Consider the following 22,292-nt stretch of genomic DNA (forward strand, 5'->3'; position numbering starts at 1 on the left):
AACTGTCTTCATCACATGTGACAGAGCTGAGAAAGCGGTGTTCACAGAAAGTTACTGACTAGTTTGTGCAACATTCAGTCATTCAGGTTCTCCTGGTCCCTTTTTATCATAACTCTTTCAGTGAAAACAACTTTGTTCTTTCACAGCACTAAATCAGTTGTTACAGATGGTACAGCATGTAGCACAGATGACAACATTGCTTGCATGGCCCATTTTCACATAGATGTATAAGAAATCAAATCCTCAGCACGGCTACAGTTACCTGAAGGTCTTCGCCTTTGTTCCACCAAGAAAACACAGCAGCTTACATTCTGAGCAGCTTCCCACCGAAAAACAAAGACAAGAAAACCTCAAGTTTTGTGTGTCAGGCATTCATGAACAGGTTCTCAAGGACTCAGATTTTCATAAATGCTTGCTCATAAGCTGTTGGTAATTTCATGCACCTGCACAAGCAGATCTCTGGAAGTAAGTCAGGAAGTTCTTCTTTTTGTGTTTAGGTGTGTTCATCTTTTGTAATAATAATAATAATCCTGTCAAGAAAATACAGTTTCCATGTGATCCACTTTCTATATCACGAAATCACAAGGAGATGCAATTTATAGAAACAAAAAATTCTTGGTTTTCGTGGCCCCTAATGCACCAGATCTTAAAGATGATCAGTAATGATTTGAGATAATAGAGGTTTGTGTATTTTCTAGAACTTATTAAAGGGCTTTCTCTTTATTTATACTGTATTCTGTACCCTTGAATAAAATAAAATAGGGTGGGGCCTTCAACATCACTCTTAACAATGAATATGCTCATATTATGCTCAAGTTTTGAATCACATCCTCAGTATATTTGATCTGAACTTCATGACTGTTTTGCTAGTTGTGGTGTACCACAGTTTGTACCCTGCAGTCTTTGGTACAGATGATAAAAATCTTGTTTTAATAAGGGAGGGTCTCAAAATAAAACTGTTTCCTAAAGAAGCCCAGAGCACAGAAAATACCTGTGTTTGCAAAGCAACTTCTGGTCTGTAGAACACTGAAAGATTTTCTTAATGTCTGTGCCAACGATGGGCATGTGGTCAGAAGTGGAGGCCTGAACTGACCTGGAAAAATGAGATTTCTTGAAAGATGGATAGAGTTGTAAATGTCACTGTTACAGTTAAAACCCCCAAAAGAAGTTACAAAAATAAAAATCAATCGTCATGTATGTAATTTGCAGGAAAAATATGAATAACTGCCCTAAAAAACTGATTGGAGGGAAGCAAGATTAAACTATAACTCTAAGATGACTCGTGGTATGCAAGGATTTCTGTAAAGTGTAAAGCTGAGGTAATTACACAATAAGAAGCAATGTTACAGTATTATAGTGACTACTGCAGTAGTCAAGTCAAGCTGAAAGGTTTATTTATGCTGTATTAATAAGTAAAACTCTGAGTCTTATCTTAGACAAATTGAATATTTAACAAAAGATTACATATAACAGATGAAGGTAGAGTGTGGTTTTGAAAACTGAAGCTATTGATGGGCGATTAGAATCAGAATCAGAATACTTTATTAATCCCGAAGGAAATTATGGGTAAATTAGATGTTTTTGTCTGTCCTACCTTAAAAGCTTACAAAAGCTTACAAAGATTACAAAAAGGTGCCTTTGGTCAGCCCACCACATGTATTTTGGTAAATGTACATATCAATATCAATATTAATAACAATTTTACAACATAAAAATTATGAATATTTTTGCTACAATCAAATAGTCTAAAATGAATCCCATTGCTGTGCCTTGAACTGTCTTTAACCGGGGGCGTGGGGGTACTCCTGCAGTTAAGATGTCTGATTGTATATGGGTTTATGAGAAACTGTCCTCTGGCTTTCTTGCTATTTAACCTGAGAAAACTTTCTGTTCACCCATTCGCTAGTTTAAAAATTAATGTATATGTTTTGTTTGTAAATCATAGTCCCCATTAGAGTGAAAATGGACGATAAAGCAGGGTATGCTTTTTGTTTCTCAGTCAGATCCGCCCCTCACTCATTGCATCCAGTTTGCAAACACCAAGATGTTGGTAACCTAAATGTGGACCTCAAGTTTTCACAGCTGGACCTTGCTTTCCAGTGATGTCACAATGTCTTCATCAACTATATTCGATACAGATGTTGCATAAACGATGATGCTGCAATTTAAAATATAAAAAGCACTGGTCATTATGGATGTGGAATCTTGAATTTCTTAGTTACTGCTGAAGCAAACTGTCATAAACTGAGGATTTTTTCAGGTTTAAGACATGCAGATTTACACCTTGTTTGCACCGAGACTTAAAGAATATTAGATGTTTTAAAGTAGAAGTAAAGTAGGAAGGCTTAAAGAAATGTTGTTTTCCTTCTATACATGGACGGTTGTGTCAGCCAACCAGGTTTAGCGTAGAATTTGCACAATAAAAGATTATCTCTACTTAAATAGGATTAAAGTGGCCACAAAGTTAATGACACCATCGCTCTTTTAGACTGTGATTTGCAAACTTGCTAGTGGACAAACAGCTTTGTTGCACTACTCTCACATATATTTTGGGCTAAACTTGTATTCTTCTTCCCACTGGTAATTTAAAAGCCAGTGGAATGTGGAAAATGATTGTAGGAGTGGAGGGGAGGGAAAAGATATGCCTCGCATGGTCACTTTGGTGTCTGAAATCCGTAGCTGAGATGGCGTTTGACTGATTTGTGTTGCGACCACATGTGCCAGACCCGCCCGCTATTCTCAACCCGTAATTCCTCTCTGAATTCAGGCATGCGACTAATTTACTGTAGGGCCAGGATTTTTTTCTCCTCTCGGGAGTAGAAACTTTACCCTGTTTCTGTTACAGGGCACTGCACCGAGCGCTGTAAGTGATGCCACCTGTCAGGCTGACAGCTTACTCTCCATATGGGGAAGGCCTTTATCAGCTGCAGTTGTGGGGAACAGGAAAATGTATGCCACCTGCCAAATATTTCAAACCTTTTTCTCTTCTTTAGCAGGCTGCAGAGTAATTCTAAAACTTTACTGTCTTTCTGTCTATTAATTTAACAGTGACGTTTTGGCCATCATGAAGTAGCAGCAGTAAAAGCCTTTTCTTTAAACTTAACTCCTTCCTGATACATCGAGGTGCATAGCAGATGATTCACTGATGTTGATCTTGCAAAAGAACGCGGCTTGTTCATAATAGGCCTGCATTTACTGCTCATACACGCTCCCTTCTTAGTTCCAGATTAGAAACTAAACTGATATATTGGGTTTTCTACAGTGTTTTCATTGAGTTGTGTCTACAGTTGTGTCTACTCCACTCAGAGTGGCTCCAGTCGATATGAACTGATGCAGTCAGAGGAAAAACTGCAGAGCTGCACCGTGGGCCCAACTGAGGAGGTTTTAATAGAATTTCTAAAACATCAATTGCAAAAAGCAGGATAGCATTTTCTGATTTCGAGTGCCCTGTAATTTGAAGTGTGTGGGTTCAAGCCACTTATTTTGTGGTGATGGCTTTACTGGCGGGTTCTCCAAAAAGACAGAGGCCAATGCAGCCAAGGGTTGAGCTAGCTGCCTTGCCTTTCCTTGCTGACTGACTGAGCCGCTTCCTCTTTGGTATTTGGCCATAGTTGTTCTGCCCGTACGGCTAACCTCAGTGGGTGTAGCTGTCCACTGTTGGGTGTTTAGAAAGCTCAACAGCAGGACACCTGTTTCTGGATTTATTTACTTCATTTCTTGCGCAAACAGTCATGTAATCTGTTTATGGATGCATTTGAAGAGCAAATAAAGTAAACACATGTTTTTGTTTTTGTTTTTTGTTTTTTCAGAAATGACGTCTAAACCAGAATTAGATATCCTGTATTTTAACATCCACCTAGAATCTCATGCATGTCCAGGAAAATATATCCAAACATACTGTGCATTATAAAAAATTTATTCTGGACCTTAGGTCGCATGACTTCAAAACACTGTATTCTGTCTTTTGTGCACTTTTGGACATTTTTATGGTCTTTAGCAACAAAAGCATGTGTGCATACACTCTGTGACGATCTAAAACTCTTTTAGCTCGGTGCTTTTCATACAATCATTTAAAAAATATTTGTACCATTTTGTGTGGCCTGACCAGCCTTTGTGCAGTGCCTTAAGTGAATACAGATATAACATTAAACCACAGTGTAGAGCTTGAAGTCCTTTTGAACAGTTCACTTGTGCATTTTTGCATCCGGTGCCAAGACATCTGTCTAGAGACACACCCTGTAATTATAAGTGAGAGAAAAAAAGAAATGTCTTTTGATTATTTCCAATCCTTATTGCATACATATACTACAGCGTCTGTTAAGGCAATTACATCTTTTATCTGTAAATTAAAGATTTTATTTTTCTATAAGGTAAGATAAGCCAATAACATGATAAGACGAAAATGGCGAGGTGTAGAATAGAAGTTGTTCCCATTAAAGCTGCTGAGCAGAAGTTACCAGCTTTATTTATTTATTATTTTTGTAGTTATAGACCTGTTTTAAAATTCCACTCGGCTGTGGGTTAATGCAGCAACATTCACTGGAAAGGGTGGCTGCAGTATATCAGTGGTTGAGGGTTGTGATGAAAGGGTATGCTAAAGACTGCTTCAACAGATTATGGCTAGCAATGCACAAACAGTTCACAACCCTCTGCTCTTGTACTTGCTCTTGTAAGACGCAAACTCTAACACATTTTAATCATTGCATATATTAGATGTCTCTGTGTTGTGGTATTTTTGTAGCTTGTTACCTAAAGTCTCTTCAAAATAGCTCTGATACACACTGAATTCAGCTGCTGGCTCGTAGAATGAATTCATAGCAATTTAAACCATGTAAGTATTTTTTGTGGTCTCAGTAGTTTAATCATAGGTGATGACTTCAACCCCAACCTCTGTGCTGTTCTTCCAAACCCTGGCAATTGTGACAAAAGATAATAATCATTCTGAGGGATGCACATCAAATCTATTTGCAGTTTTTACAAAAAAACCCCAAACCAAAACATGCTTTCTGCCTGCCTTCAACATTAGGTTAGCATTAGAATTCAGTGCTAGGGTTTGGGTCATTACTGAGGTCAATTATTCTTTACCAGAAGTGATTCGTCTGCAGGGAATACATGAAAGAAAAATCACAATTTGATTAAAAAAGGCTGCTGTGAGCCACAATAACAAGATAGAATAGAATAGAATAGACCTTTATTGTCATTGTACATGCATGTGCAACGAAATTGTAGGTACTCCACAACAACTGCTCTGGAATAAAATATAAGTAGTAAACAGCAGGAAGAATAGCAAACAGGAAAATGTATACAATCAAGAGGGATATATCCAAAACAACATAAATATATATATATAAATAAATAAGAGAAAGGCACACATTGGAGAACAAAATACTTGCAAAGTACTCAGAGGTAATGCAAAGAAAAGACTTGGTCTGAAGGAGGCTGTGTGTGATTCGCCTGAGTGATGAAGGTTACTCACACCATGGCTCAGATTGGTGAGGTGGGTGGGCAGGGGTGGGGTTTGGGATGGGGGTTGTGTTTGTTAACAGCCCAAATGGCCCAGGGGAAAAGGATGTTTGTGAGTCTGGAGGTGTGGGACCTGATTGACCTGAGGCGCTGACCAGAAGGCAGCGGGTCAAACAGGTGGTGGGCGGGGTGCAAGGGGTCACCTGTGATGGCCCTGGTTTTCCTGAGACATTAGGATCTGGCGATGGTCTCCAGGGGTGGCAGAGGGAAGCCAGTGATTTTTTTTGGGCGGTGTTAATTACCCTCTAAGGCTTTCCTGTTTTCATTAGTGGCCCCTGCGTGCCAAACACCCAGGCAGGAGGAGAGCACGCTCTCCATTCAGCAGCAGTAGAAGGCCAGCAGCAGCTTCTGGTCCAGGTTATTCTTCCGCAGGACACTGAGGAAGTGCAGCTGCTGCTGGGCCTTCTTTATCAGGGCGATGGTGTTGTGGGCCCAAGTGAGATCAGCGGAGATGTGGATGCCCAGAAACCTGAAGTTTGACTCAGATTCCACCCGCTCTCCACTTATAATAAGAGGATAGAGGACCTGTTTGTGCCTCCTGGGGTAAAAATACACAATGACTCATACTTTCTCCTGTGTTTGCATGTTTTGTATTTGTGTTTTTCGTTCTCCTCACTGTCCTTGTGTCTGTCTACTGTTTTGCAACAAAATATATATTAGTATAATGTTTTTACTTAAACTCTTAAACCTAAAAAGAGAGGGGGGGGGGTTCTCTATTCAGGTTTCTGCTCCACAGCCCAGCAGCATGAGTTACAGAGGATGGATGGGTGGATGAATGGATGGATGGCATTATTATCAGGCCAGTTCAGATTTGGTGAAGCCTTTTCAGAAGCAAAGCTGTTTGGAACGATTAGCATGTCATGCACATAGCCTGGTTGCTAAGATTATTGAGTAAGTTGTTAGCGTTGCTCTCTTTTTTTTTTTTTAAGTCACTGCCATTAGTGCCGGCTAATGTAGGTTACTGACTGCTTTGACCTGGTTCATTGCCTACACTCTTCAAGTAAGTGAACGCGGGCTCTGGATCACATGTCCCACAGGATGTGTAATTCGGGTAGATCCCCACAGATGCAACACACCTCACCACATATGGTTTCTGCCATTGCATCTATTACACAAGCAGCCTGTGTGAAGTCACTTCCAAGTCAAATAAGCAATGAGCCCCCCCCCCCTTATCCTACTCCTGAACCCCTCCTTAAACCCTCTGACAAACACACATATGTTTCTCAAGAAAGGGGACAAGGGTAAAGCCAAAAAAAGGGCTCTCACCTCAAAACATTCCTGCAGTACAGGCCATGTTTTCCTTACCCCAACAAATTTACACAGTTGTTAGTGATGGCCCGGGATTCCTCCTAAAGCGTAGCCTACCAATAATAAACAGTATGGCAGCTGACACCGCAAGACACCTGCACGGCTCCCTGACACTGCAGGATTGTTCCCAGGGACTGGGGGCATGTGGGTGTGGGCTGAAGGATGGGGGAAGTGGGGGCCATGAGGGCCTTCAGACAGGTTGGTTGTGTGTGTGTGTGTGTGTGTGTGTGTGTGTGTGTGTGTGTGTGTGTGTGTGTGTGTGTGTGTGTTTGGGATGGGGGAGAGGGGTTGGTGAAGGTGGTAGTAAACAATCAGTTCTCTACACAGGTTTACTGATATGATTTTATTTATGTGAGATTGTGTACAACGTGCAAAAGATAATACATTTTGCTGTTTCACTATTTGAGACCATTACATTACAGCCTATTTTATTACTCTGTTTCTTATTTTTAGTGGAACACTTGTTTTTTCAATATGAATTCTTTGCTTTACCTATGTATTCTCTTATTACCTAACACAACAAGTAAAATACATCAGAGCCAGCCCTACACACAGGGAATTACAGTCCAGTCGCTAGATTTAAAACCGTTCAGATCCACTGAATGCCGAGTTGATTAATTAATGTCTTTTATCCTGTCTTCCTTCTCTCTCCCCAACCGGTCGCAGCAGATAGCCCCGCCCCTCCCTGAGCCTGGTTCTGTCGGAGGTTTCTTCCTGTTAAAAGGGAGTTTTTCCTTCTCACTGTCGACAAAGTGCTTGCTCAAAGGGGTTCATATGATTGTTGAGTTTTTCTCTGTATGTATTATTTTAGGGTCTACCTTACAATATAAAACACCTTGAGGCGACTGTTGTTTTGATTTGGTGCTGTATTAATAAAATTGAATTGAAGTGAATTAATGTGCTTCGTCTTGTTTTATTTTGCGTTTTCTCAGATGTCACTCATTGACTGACCAAAAGCAATGTTGACTTAAAATTTAAATAAGGAATCATTAGATTAAAGGATATGTGGTACTTCAAAAGATAATAACACTCACCAGCCATTTCAACTATATTTATATATAGTATATTCAAATATTTTAATCAATGCAGTTGTATTTTTATAGCAGCAGTTCACAGAAACACTTGTTTTAAGGTGCTTCATATTGCAAGGTAAAACTCTATAACCCCAACAATCGCTCCTTTGACCACGTGCTTGGTGACCCTCTGGACAGGAAAATACCCATTTAAGAGGAAGAGACCTCCATCAGAACCAGGATCAAACCAGTTCTGGGTTGAAGTAAAAGAAAAGCGTTAAAAGGTTATAAGTAACAAATGGGGCAAAACACAAACTATTGGAAATGAAACTTTTCTTCTCCAGCTGGGCGCTTCTACTACTCATGTTCCGATTACTGGACAACTCTCTCGATCTCCTGATCTATGGTTGCCTCCATCTATCCTACAGACATATTTAAGTGGCTTCTAAAATCGAAGCTTCAATTTCCTTGTTGCCACTTAGCTCTATTCAGCTCTAATTTGGCATTTTTCTTTCTTTCTGTGTCGTACCCACTACACAGGCAAACATCTACAGTCACACACACATTCAGATGTCTCATGCTCCTCTACAGGATTTCAAGTGGTCTGGCCATTGTGTCCCCACCTGTAGAACATTGTCAAAGCACAAAGGAAGACGACCTGTCAGCTTCTGTTTGATGTGATTTGATTTTGTATAGCCCTCTCAAACTGTACGTCCATGGGGCTTTGAAAGAAAGGCCAACAGCATGTGGAGTAATTTACATGTGTGTGTCAAGGAGGTATTGAGTTCCTCTCAATTTGTCACAAACCTCAAAAATCCTGCTTACTAACAAACATGCTTACTTTTGTATGGAAGTGCTTTTATTTGGACTTTTTTAAGGTTGTATAGTCAAAAGAACTTGTAGATGGTTTGTTGTGTTTCGTGGCCACAGGTAATACTTCACTTGCGTACAAAAAAAAAAAAAAAAGAGTTTCAAACTGAATATTGAGTATCACAAAAGGCTGGAATCTCTACCTGAGACTAGTTCAGCGCTCAGCTGCTCAAGCATTAAATAGACTGATGTTTGCCATAAAGTGGGGCCCCTTACTCGCCGCCCTGTGAGGTCACAGCACCTGTTCTTGGTAATTGCTGGCAGGTGATGTAAGGCCTCCACTTGTTTTCCATGGTGTAAGGTGGAGGTCCCCCTGCTCCCTCCTACAAGGCGGCTGGAAACTCATGTTGCTTGTTTGGAGCAAATAATAGAGTCTGACTCGTTTGTTCTGCTTTCCCTGCGACCTGTGAGTGAAATGGCTCTTTACCCACCTAATTCTAGTTCCAGAAATATGCAGTGGCTTGTTTTTGATGGATGGACCATATTGATTTGATATAATTTTCAGTTCTAATTTTCCAGAAACTTATGTCAAAGACTATTTTCTTAAGAAGTTATACTACAAAAAAATAAACTTTTACAGAAAGAGAAATGCTAAGTAAGCAAAACATTTAAAATACTGTTGCATTTGTTGGTAATTCTAAAATTTTAGTCACATTTTAGTGTAACTACTAGAGTCTTGAAATACAGTTACTCAACTCAACACAATGCGTATTGTTAATATCATGATATAACCTTGTTGCAGTTACGTCCACTCAGATTGACAAGACCTGAACACATCTAAGAGCTGAAGGCTGTATAAAAATGAGACGTTTTAAGTGTTACAGTGTGAAACTGAGGACACTGAAAATTGTGGACTATTTTTTTTTGTTTGCACCCCAAAGACAAGCTAAACTGTTATTGTTTTAATCAGAATTTCTGACCATCTTTGTCTTTGCTGGGTCCACCTGATGATGTCTTTTCAAGGCTGGCTGCAGGAGGACAGAAGCCAGTAGATAGGGTATATGGCTCAGTCCTCCAGCCAGCTGTGAACCTGATAGCATCTGTTTTAAACGTTTGAGAGGTGGAGAGAAAGCAGCCCTCTTTTCGTCTGAGCTCTGGAGTGCTAGTTATCTCATGCCTTTTTAGTAAAGGGATCCGCAGATGGCCCGTGTCCTGACAGCTATACAAATGTGATATCACTAGCTGAGGTATTCCACAAGGATCCTCTTACTGTGTTACTGTAGGCCGAGAAGTGGGACTCATTCATGCTCAGAGTAAACAAAACAAGTCGGCCACAAAAAGACTTCTCCTATCTCAAGACGAGGCAGAAAAGACAGAAAGAAAAGCTGCTTTCTTGTCTTTGTGATGGCAGACAAAACAACCTCTTCACACCTGAGTGTGTCTCCTGTTCAGTTCTTTCCACGCATTGTCATCCTGTGTTATCGAAACCATCGAATCGACATGAAAAGATCATTTCATGTTCGGCTGTCGCCTGAGGGGGTTTGGACAACTTGGCTTCCATTTGCTTTGTCTGATTCCAGTGACGGAACCATTCGTCATCATCTTTTTTCTCAGGTTGTGTCTAGTTTGAACTAATTTCAAAGACATGATGAGCAGTCATGAAGCTGTCCTTAGAAGTATGTGTTTTGCTGGCAGTGAAGAATCCAAACCTGTTCATGGTGTTTTAATCAGATCGTGTTTGAGTTAAGGTGGCCCAAGTGTCGCCTGCACATCCTGTGTTATGGTGAATGGCCTGTATTTACTACTCCCTAAGGACCCCAAAGCGCTTTACACATGCAGTCATCCACCCATTCACGCACACATTCACACACTGGTGATGGCAGCTACATTGTAGCCACAGCCACCCTGGGGCGCACTGACAGAGGCGATATTTCGTATTCTAAGCTAAACAGGCATTCAGCTTATATTTTGCTCCCAGTTTTGGTGGTCTCTGTCAAGGCCTACACTGTTTTGTTACATAAATAAATGTAATGTACTGGCAACCCTGCTGTTAGAAGTCTACTGTAAAGGGTGATTGCCTGTGTGCCTGATAGGACCCCTCTTGAGTTGTTGATTTATGCCTGTCTGGTAGGTTTTCAATTGTTTCAGACCAAGTCCAAAGACTTTAAACATCAAGGCATGGGTCTGTCATTTTCATGTAATTTTACTAGACTGACTTGGTCTGAAATCACAACTTTGCTTCAAAGAGCTTACAATATGCACAACACATGACACCCTGTGTCCTTAAACCCTGAAATCTGGATAAGGAAAAAAAAAGCGAAACCTCAAGTGGAACAATGAGAGAGGGTTCCCTCTACGGGATAGGTTTTTTCTGACTTGACTCTCCCTCCCTTTCCACCAAAGAGTCCTTATATGACACACAACATCAAGTTTTAACTAAGCACTTCATTTTTTATGTCATTTAAAAGTACATTCTTCCCCCAGCTGTAGGTGTTTTGGAACGGAACTCAGACTTTAGTTACTGTAAGTGGAAGGACTCAGACCGTGTCCCACGCTAGTATCTGAGCAGGATATTTTGTAGACATCCCACTTCTGCAAGCGAGGCCTATTGAAGTATAACATAAGTTGGACTCATTGCTGATTTGAACCTGATTCAAAGTAAAACACGACCCTTTATATTTCAAAGTGGGAGGATTTGTAACAGATCCCTTCTATCTTTCCACAAGTGACTTTTTCCTCACTGGCTGTTACTCAGGAGAGGTTTGATGGTCATGATTATTTACACAGAGGGTTTCCTTCTTTTTCTCTCTTTTTACAGTCGGTCATTTTCATAAGGGATCATAATACTCTTGGACAGGAAGTATCTGGCTATATAGACTACACCCACAGACTCAAGACCCAAGATTTTGAACCATATTTCAGTGGAAAGAAGAGGCTCATGCCAGCACGCTCAGATTTATGGTAAGTCTCCTTCCATTGTAACATGTCCACATTGGTTTAAGAAGCCTTTACTCAGGTGGGATTTGACAAAATTTGAAGTGTAAGGAAATCATATTATCCAAGAATAAAAATTCACATTGTCGTGAGACACCAATATAGGTTTGGAAGGAGCTCTTTAAAAAGCACAGTATGGTTGATACATACAGAGCAAGCTGCTGTGAGCTGAAAATGTAGAATAAATAAATAATAATAAAGTAGAGCTGCCAAAGTGCAGAACTTCTCTGGCTGACGCAGACGTGACTGAAGTCTCGATTTAAACAGACTGAGATCATGAGATTATTTTTAATGTATAGCTGATGACTGTAAAACAAACTGAAGACAATCCAGTTTCTTCAGTGTGACAGCGTTTTAGATTGCTCTTTAGTTCGTGGGGGGCCTGGACACAGTTCCTTTAAACAGGTTCCTTTTAGGTCTTCCTCTTTGTTTGTAATTCTGTTTTCCACTGTGCCAAATCTCCCGGAAGAATTTGTTGGAGAAGGCAAAGATAGAGTGACAAAAACAGAGGAATGGAGAAGCATCACATTAAAGTTAGGGTCCTTGAATTTAATTCAAAACCAGCTGTCAGTACTGTGGCATCTCTGTAAGGTTTAAGTAAGGTTTCATTAAGGGTGAAGGGATGGGAACATTTCACTAACCCACAGTGACTTTCTGTGCTTTTATTTATCAGTCACCAAAGTTAGACTAACACATTTTCAGTCATACATGTGTACTGTACGTTTGACAATTCGAGGGTCAGCACCGGTCACACAATCCCAGAACAAGCCATCAATGAACTGCTGACCTTACAGGTGTAAGCTAAAATCTCCACTCTACTATTCAGCAAGGCAGGTGACATCTTTATAATTCCTGGTCTATCAGGATAGCTGTTTACACAGAGAGCTGTCAGCAGATTACCAGAGCCAAAACCATTCCCACATTCCACATATTCATGCAGACTAACACCTTACCAACATTTCAGATACGTGCGAGAAATCCCAAAAGGACAGACACAACCGGAGAAGGGTGAGAATGAGAGTGTAATACGTGGTTTTATTCAGAGTTCAGCCAAACGGCACACAGCCTGTTTGACCTCGGTGACAGAACAAGGTCTATAACATCCTAATGTAGATAGCTTTTCACGCTGAAATTCTGCTTTGTTTTTCATGCTGTGAATCTCATTTTTCTACTTTCAACATTTTTATAAACAACTTTCCGTCTTCATGTGTGAACCCCACCAACAAGGCTGCATCACTGAGGACAACATATTATAATCATGACGTTTTTGTCTTTTTAATGTGGTTACAAAGAAATACTGAGTATATTAATAAAAAGTTTGGAATTTGTAAACAGCATCTGTAGTTTGTTGGAACCAAAAACTGCTTCATAAGCACATTGTCCAACAACAATATTCAAAATGCTAAATGGCAGTCTTAGAGAAAACTGCTATTGTTCCAGCAGTCAGAAGACAAGAATGACAGTTGGGGTTTTATTTTTGGAAGTGGTTTCCCCTTCCTTTTGAAACCAAAGTGTCAGACATGTGAAGCTTTGTTGTTTTATTTATCCATTTCTCACCACGTGTTCCGACACACAACCCCGCTTGTGGCCTTGAACTCGACCTCCTCTCTGGTGAGTAGAAGCCCTAACAAGCTCTAGGTGTGAGTCATTGGGTGAGCATGCCTGGAGGTAAAACCTTCTCTCTAATGATGCTTTTAAGACACCCCTCACCACCCCGCCCCACCACCATCGACCCGCACCCCCATCTGACTTGCCGCTCCCTCTCTCCGACTCATTTTTCAGTCACTAAAACTTCATCAGATTTACACGTCTCCTTGTCTTTATTTAACTTCTCTAAACTTGCCTTCCATGCTTCGCTACCGCTCCCCTTTTCTCCCCTCATATGTCATCTTCCACCCCCCCTTTTTTTTTTTTCATCTCTGTCGGGAACAATAACACCCAGTGTGGTTGCCGCTAAGAGGGAGCAGATGCTGGAGCTGCTGCCCACTCAGTGCACTAAACCTCCCACCGCAGGACTCTGAATCCTGTCCCTCCTCCTCCTCCATAGCCACAAAGAACACAGGGCAGCGACACCAGCGCCAGCTCTGGCCTCCACCTCCCATCTCCAGCAAGGAAGGGTGGATAGGTTCACGTACGCAGCCTTATGGGGGTGTAGCAGTAGCAGTACTGTCCTCTTGGACTAAAGTATGAAGATTTAAAGATATAAAATACTAGAGAAAAAAACATTATCGTTGAAAACCAAATGTGTTAAATGTACAGTTTATCTGTTCCACAAGTTTGATGTGGAAAATATTTCTAACTTTCCAACTTTGTGTAACAGGTGCCTGTGCTGTTTGGAAAAAAAGAAAGAAAAGGATATTCAAGACTAAATACATACGACTTCCCCTCTGAGTAATAATAATAAAGGAGAAGAGTTGTCGTCTCTTATATCTTACTACAACCTTTAGTTCCTATTTAAAATCACATCTGGTTACACAGGCACAATCATTTCACAGTTTAATTTCTTACATGTGAGTTGCAAAAATGGGAAGTGCTCAGTCATGTGACCGATAGAGCTGTGAATGTATTTGTACATAAACAACGAGCCATCCTTCTGAATATTTCCATGGATTCTATAAGAGCAGCAACAATATTCAGCTAAATGCTGGATGTGATTTATTTTAGCACGCACACTCGGCAGGTGGGTCATATAAATATAATTTGTAAGGACACACGTTCTGAGCCTCTGACCTCCAGAGGAAACCTGGTTAAAGTATGTCAAGGACGGGATTTTCCCAATTGCTTCAGAAGAAATTTAACATCTAGAAACTAGTAAACAAGACACAATCTCATAACCAGAAACACAATATTTGCTCTTCTGCTCTACTTACTGTCACCTCAGGGGAAACTGTGGCGTAAGCCTTTAAGTAAATAAAAGCAAAACCTGACACTAATACTGCAAATGGAGGGTGACAAAAGTGTGTTTTTAGGTTAAATTTGTGAGCTTCCAACATAGACACGCACTGAAGTTCTGACCCTGGTCTAATTAACCCACAGATCTGCAGCTCTGTGCACCCACCTTCCTGCCACTCCAGATGTGCCTACAGCATCTCTGATGTCTATTTAATGTTCACCAGCTAAGTGACCATCTGTTTATGCACTCTAGCTGTTCCCTTCCTCCCTCTCTTTATCTCTCCCTCTCTTCAGGCCCTGTGTTTAGCCAAGAGTTTTAAGAGGCTGAGCAGCTCACTATATGGGAATCCTAATTGATTTACTGGTTTTTCTGCTTTACATTGTTTATGTTTTGTTCTACTTGAAATCATGCCTCTTCCTGAAAACAAAACTTCTTTCATCTGAAGTATAAAACATCTTTACTCTTCAACAAGTCGTTCAAACGCAAACATTTTAAATTGCTGAATAATATAAATATCTCCTGCCTGCACTGCACGCCTTTGCCAACAGACTGAAACAATGAATCTAAAGGATCAGCTCGACTGAAACATATAGCGCATGCCTCTTCTGGAGCCAAAACCATGTTGCCGCCACGCTCGGCCTCTGCAGTGCACCTGTGTGTCTGGCTTCATTTTCTGCTGTGAAAATATTTGCACTGCTGTCCCATTTTATTAAGTTTTAATACAAAAGAGAAACTGTTCCAGCTCTGAAGGTGATTTAGCGGCTCCGTCTCAAGCGTTGTGCCTGGGCTTTGTGGGGGTCGGTGGGACGTTTTATCAAAGCCAGCATGGTAAATATTTGCGGGAAGATTTCATGTCATCTTTGCTGATCTTCACATATGGCACACACATACCCTATTGGCAGGGTTAAATCCAATCAGATTCTTCCCAGTGCTTATGGGTATAGATTGTTTTTGAGGGTTCCAATGTCAGTACCATCGTCAGTCTCTTACCATCTTTCTATCTCATGTGCGTGTAAAATGACAGCGACGACTCTTTAAATACCATAAGAACAAAGGCATTGTGTGTTTCACCCCCTACCGCTGCCCATCAGTATGCTCTTACTCAATGGCTACATGTCAGTTGACATGTAATGCATGTAATACACACAAACAGTTTCACCTTTTCTAAGTTACAAAAATCTTTGCAGTTCAATAATTGGAATAACAGAAGTAAAATACATTTATCAGCTCTACAGTGGCTTGCAAAAGTATTCAGCCCCTTGAACTTTTCCACATTTTGTCACATTACAGCCACAAACATGAATCAATGTTATTGGAATTCCAGGTGAAGGACCAACACAAAGTGGTGCACACGTGAGAAGTGGAACGAAAATCATACATGATTACAAACATTTTTTACAAATAAATAACTGAAAAGTGGGGTGTGCGTAATTATTCAGCCCCCTGAGTCAATACTTTGTTGAACCACCTTTTGCTGCAATTACAGCTGCCAGTCTTTTAGGGTCTGTCTCTACCAGCTTTGCACATCTACAGACTGAAATCTTTGCTCATTCTTCTTTGCAAAACAGCTCCAGCTCAGTCAGATTAGATGGGCAGCATTTGTGAACAGCAGTTTTCAGATCTTGCCACAGATTCTCGATTGGATTTAGATCTGGACTTTGACTGGGCCATTCTAACACATGGATATGTTTTGTTGTAAACCATTGCATTGTTGCCCTGGCTTTATGTTTAGGGTCGTTGTCCTGCTGGAAGGTGAACCTCCGCCCCAGTCTCAAGTCTTTCGCAGACTCCAAGAGGTTTTCTTCCAAGATTGCCCTGTATTTGGCTCCATTCATCTTCCCATCAACTCTGACCAGCTTCCCTGTCCCTGCTGAAGAGAAGCCCCCCCAGAGCATGATGCTGCCACCACCATATTTGACAGCGGGGATGGTGTGTTCAGAGTGATGTGCAGTGTTAGTTTTCCACACATAGCGTTTTGCATTTAGGCCAAAAAGTTCCATTTTGGTCTCATCTGACCAGAGCAGCTTCTTCCACATGTTTGCTGTGTCCCCCACATGGCTTGTGGCAAACTGCAAGCGGGACTTCTTATAGTTTTCTGTTAACAATGGCTTTCTTCTTGCCACTCTTCCATAAAGGCCAACTTTGTGCAGTGCACCACTAATAGTTGTCCTATGGACAGATTCCCCCACCTGAGCTGTAGATCTCTGCAGCTCGTCCAGAGTCACCATGGGCCTCTTGGCTGCATTTCTGATCAGCGCTCTCCTTGTTCGGCCTGTGAGTTTAGGTGGACGGCCTTGTCTTGGTAGGTTTACACTTGTGCCATACTCCTTCCATTTCTGAATGATTGCTTGAACAGTGCTCCGTGGGATGTTCAAGGCTTGGGAAATCTTTTTGTAGCCTAAGTCTGCTTTAAATTTCTCAATAACTTTATCCCTGACCTGTCTGGTGTGTTCTTTGGACTTCATGGTGTTGTTGCTCCCAATATTCTCTTAGACAACCTCTGAGGCCGTCACAGGGCAGTTGTGGAGCTGTTTTGCAAAGAAGAATGGGCAAGAATTTCAGTCTGTAGATATGCAAAGCTGGTAGAGACATACCCTAAAAGACTGGCAGCTGTAATTGCAGCAAAAGGTGGTTCAAGTATTGACTCAGGGGGCGGAATAATTACGCACACCCCATTTTTCAGTTATTTATTTGTAAAAAATGTTTGGAATCATGTATGATTTTTGTTCCACTTCTCACGTGTGCACCACTTTGTGTTGGTCTTTCACGTGGAATTCCAATAAAATTGATTCATGTTTGTGGCTGTAATGTGACAAAATGTGGAAAAGTTTAAGGGGGCCGAATACTTTTGCAAGCCACTGTATATACAAAACCCTTTTGTAAAAACCATAGACTGTATGTAAAAGATGAACTGGACCACATTTTGCGGACATGAAGTGCCATTACTGCATTTTTTTCTAATGGTCTTAAGTGGGCAACTCCTCGCATTGCAGAAAAAACTTCAATTATGTAGAAGTCCATCAGAAAATGGCCATACTGCTCACTTGATGCGTGGCCTCAGTGAACATTTCTCTAATGAATTTATGGTCTAAATGATTTTTAATCATCAATTTTGATGTTCATTTTGTAAATTGTGTTCCCATTTAGATAAAAAAGATAATGATGGTAGCACGGTACGCTATCATTTAGCACAGTCAGATCCATGTGTTGGGTTTCAAAAAAACAAAATCCAAAAGGTTTAAGTCAAGGCTTTAAAACAATACATACAAAGCAGTGTTGATGTCATGGACACCAAGTTAACCTTTTCTGTACAGTCAGTGGTAAACGCTTTTTAGTCAAACTGATACACCAGAAGTGTGTTTTACAGCTCGTCTTCTAATAAAAAAACAAACAAACACCAGAACAACACGATGTTCACCTGAGTACTCAATTCTAACAGCACATTATACAGCTATGTTTTATAATTTAATATAAACATAATAAATTCTTAGATGAAACCAAAAATAATGATCGAGTGTGTAGGCGGACAGTTAGTTATGTGTCTGCTAAAAGAGCTGTCAGCTGGACATGGTCATAGACATGATTTGCTGTTGAACTAGGCCCGTGACACTCCCAATAGGTTTAACAGTAATTTCGGCACATTACACTACTCCTTTCAACATTGAAAAGGCCTTTGTGATTTACACTGGAAACATTAACTTCTGAAACACTTGCTAGACTATTTATTCTGCAGCCGCTAAAGAAAAGAATAGCTGAACGAATACACATGCTGAGTACTTGCACTTTATGATATATATCATCCAGCTCCTCTGAGCCCTGTAATGAGACTGTTGACATTACACTGGAAAATGACTGCCTGGAGATAACAATAGAGCTAAGCAGGGTAACTATGGAAAGTGAAAGGACACACTGCACGTGTCAAACAGCCATTGTAAATGCATAGGCAACCAGGAACCGGTGCTGAGAGCAGCGTCATTGTTTCCACCAAATCCAGGTTCTCACACTTTTACTGGTCCATGTGTCTGGGTGTGGTGCCATCCAGCAGCTGGAGCTTTGTGACCAAATGTGCACCGACCATGCAGTTAGTTGCCCTAGTGAGAGTTCATATAGGACAGCGAGGGAGGTGGGTCCAATAAACGTATGAACAAAATTCTCGGCATTGCTTCAAAAAAAATTTCTTTTACTCTTTCCGTCTTTTTCTTGTTCAGTGTTAAAATATCTCACATCTGTCCCAGTAAGCGGTTCACCATGGAATAAAAGTGGTTGACCAAAAAATGTTAATTGTTGTATGGCATTTTGGTATAAATAGTCACTGAAACACTGTCAGGCCCAATTTACAAAGAGAAGAAGGATGCATGTGCCTGAAAGCAAATCTTGGACAATGTAATTATCTTCTGAGTCTTAAAGGAAAAACCTCAATTTGTATTTCATAATTGGGTCATTGCAGCAATCTATTCTGAACATGCTTTATTCAGCTCTGTTGGCAACTTGGAAAAAAATGCCAGACCTCTCATACCTTATAATTTTATGCATCAGTGTATTTCCCCACACAGTTTGGACTGTTCGGAGGCGTCCAGATTATGTGTTTTCTGGAGAGGGAGATTACTTTGACAGCTGGTAGGGAATGGCTGACAGATAGCTGAAACATCAGATGCTGTTCATTGTCACATTTTCTGACAGCTATTCTGTAATAGTAGTACCAAAATATAGCAATGTGTAGCTCTTTATATTGTTAATTTCTAACAAAATAAATAAAGAAAATCTTTTTTTCCTGCTACATTATCATTAAAAATGGTAAATGGCCTGTATTTGTATAGCGCTTTTACTAGTCCCTAAGGGGGACTGGTTACACATCCAGTCATCCACCCATTCATTCACACACTGGTGATGGCAGCTACATTGTAGCCACAGCCACCCTGGGGCGCACTGACAGAGGCGAGGCTGCCGGACACTGGCGCCACCGGGCCCTCTGACCACCACCAGTAAGCAACGGGTGAAGTGTCTCGCCCAAGGACACAACGACCAAGCAACCTTCCAATTACAAGGCAAACTCCCAACTCTTGAGCCACAATCGCCCCCCATCATTAGAAGTCTTAACCTATTAAGGTCACTGACCCCGACACTAACACTATCTAACCCTAGGCAATCACAATATGTCATTTTTGTTTTGGTAAAAGTCTCTCCCAAGTCTTGGCAGTCAGGTAACCAATAAAATAATCATTTTACCTGAGACCGAGATGTTAAGCCACAGTAACACAAAATTAGGACTGGGATTTGGGTTATCGCCTATAAAAACTTAGACCTCAGAGTGTTGTCTGTTTTGGTTCTTAGTCATCCAGGTCATGGTAGTTTTAAGCACTTGAGTTGAAGGCAGCTGGGCTTCCTTTTTGGGTTTTTGAAAACATTTCACCTCACTCCAAAAGCTTCTTCAGCACTAAAAGGTGATGGGGCATCTCAGGTATTTAACCTCTAGTGGGGCTGGTATCTTGAAAGTGTTCTGAGCATCACTGATCCATCCTGTCTTCATGTGAGTTGTTAAAGTTAACATGAATCATGACTCCAAAGTAAAAGCCCTAAAAACAAGTCCACTTGTCTTCCTCCAAAGTTAAATTAATAAACTATTCTGACCATCTGCACATCTGCATATGCAATTTAACCAATAGCTTCAAGTGTAGGCTGAGAGAAAACATCAACTTCTGTGTAAAACTCTAATTTGTGTCAAGGATCATCACCATTAATGAGTTTTGCACAGTGACTTTATCCCCCAAGAGGGAGTTCTACCCATGTATGGCCTGAGGACATTCATCATGAACCACCTGTAGTACACCACCTGTCTTCACACACCTGCTCATGTCGCACTGAGAAGGCAGAAATTCTCAGTGTAGATTTTTGCTTTTTATAGGAAGATTTGCAGAACTATTCAATCATACCTCGTGTAGGTCAATGACCAATCATCATAGTGAATCTTTTACCAATGTTTCAAGCATTTTATCTGTTATTTAAACTATGTTTTATTTTTATTGTTTATGTCACATTTCTTTTTAATTTAACAGAATCATTTTAACCATCCGTGTGTATCGTACGCCCTTTGTTTTCTGTCTTGGTCTAAAGGCAGAAGCTTTCCTCGGTAGCTGGAGCAGGGTCTTTATCACAATGCTAAATACTAGACCAAGCCTCCAGGGTCTGACATTGGAGATCAACTGTCTGTTGGAATATGACAAATATCCAATCCAGGAAAATATGTTACCAGGATACGAGCAGTAAAGTCACTTTTGTTGTTGGCTGGAATACCTGGTCCTTTTCATAGCTATTCAGAAACTGACCATTCTGCAGAAATATGTATTTACATTTCCCAAAATTGCATAGTGGGGGTCTGTGGGTTTTGGAAAAACCACATGGTTGGATTTTATATTGCTTGTACTATATGTTTGCTTGTAATTTGTAGCAAGCATGCTTTATATGTTGCAGGGAGAAAATATTTTTATGGCTCAAATGCAAATAGTTTTTTGTGAGCAGTTTTATGTTCCACTAGAGATTAGCTCTTAAACAGGTTCTGGAGAAAACATCCTCACGTCAGCCAAACTGCCAGGATATTTCAAAGATCATAGGGGGGCCTACAGTGTAAATGCAAACATTTTGAGATGTATTTTACCTAATGTGGGTCATTAATACTTTATATCTACTGTTAATCATGCACTGCTCTAGTAATGCATCACAGCCAGAGAAATATAGCCTGCAGAATGCTGGCAGTCCTTCATTATGTTACTATCCCATGTTAACAGCTTGCTGCTGCAATATCAGCCTGTTCAACTCCCCATCATAATATAACTCGTCTCAGATTTATACTCAGACTTCTCCCTGAGCTCCATCTTTGTAGTTGGACCACGATCTGCTGTTGGGGACCAGCCAAGGCTCAGTAAAGCAACCTTTGGGTACTCGGTGTGACATGGAGTTGTGTTGCTAATTATGCCAATTGTTAATGATAAAAACCACTAAAAACTAGTGCTGTTTGAAGATTTTGAAAACTTGTTGATGCAGTTTGTTTTCTGGGATTCTGGGATTATTTGCTTGTTTAGAATTTTAAATTTTTTTTAAAAATGTGCTGGGTCATTTTTGTAAGCAAGCTAGCTAATAGCCAGATGAAGGCAAGCTAAGGATTGGCTTTGATCCCTGAAGCCAACCAAACATTTCTTCATCTATCTAGTGCCCCATTCACATTCAGTAGAAAAATCTGTCGTTTTTCTGCATGATGTTAACTAATGTTAGTTTACCTGCTAACACCAGAATAAATTTGACAAGCTTGAGTCGAGTATATTCATAACACCATAATTTTCTTTCTTTCAACATTGGGTGTAATGAGTGAGGGATAGACTTCACTGAGAAACTGCACACCCACAGGCTAGCAACTTGTGAATCACACAGAAAAGCACACTTGGTTTTATTCTCTTTCAAGGGGGCCCCATTACAATTGGGACCATAATTTACTAAATGAAAATTATATTTTGTATAAGATATTGAGACGATCGTTTACGGAGCTCACAGACAAAGACACTGAAAGAATGGAGGTTTACAGTACTTTCAGACCTACACATTTTACATATAACACAGACTAATTGTGAGATACCCCAAAGGCATGCATGGCCATCTTGCCAAGGCAACTTTTTTCAAACTCATGTGGAGTTTTTGTTGGAATCTGTGGGTACTGGGAGACACTGTGTCCAGTATATGTGCATTTTTTTTAACACCAACAT

General features: G+C 40.6%; 1 protein-coding gene across 2 annotated transcripts in view; it reads left to right on the plus strand.

The window, feature by feature from the left end:
* The window catches only part of cfap299 (cilia and flagella associated protein 299), an 86,729-nt gene that overhangs the window by 48,500 nt on the left and 15,937 nt on the right, over positions 1-22,292 (plus strand). For both annotated transcript variants that reach the window (XM_076891195.1, XM_076891196.1), the window contains exon 4: positions 11,473-11,615. In XM_076891195.1, coding sequence (XP_076747310.1) covers positions 11,473-11,615 — 143 coding nt within the window. The remainder of the gene's footprint in view (positions 1-11,472; positions 11,616-22,292) is intronic.

This window comes from Maylandia zebra, linkage group LG12, assembly GCF_041146795.1.
Source record: "Maylandia zebra isolate NMK-2024a linkage group LG12, Mzebra_GT3a, whole genome shotgun sequence".
Classification (NCBI taxonomy): Eukaryota; Metazoa; Chordata; class Actinopteri; order Cichliformes; family Cichlidae; genus Maylandia; species Maylandia zebra.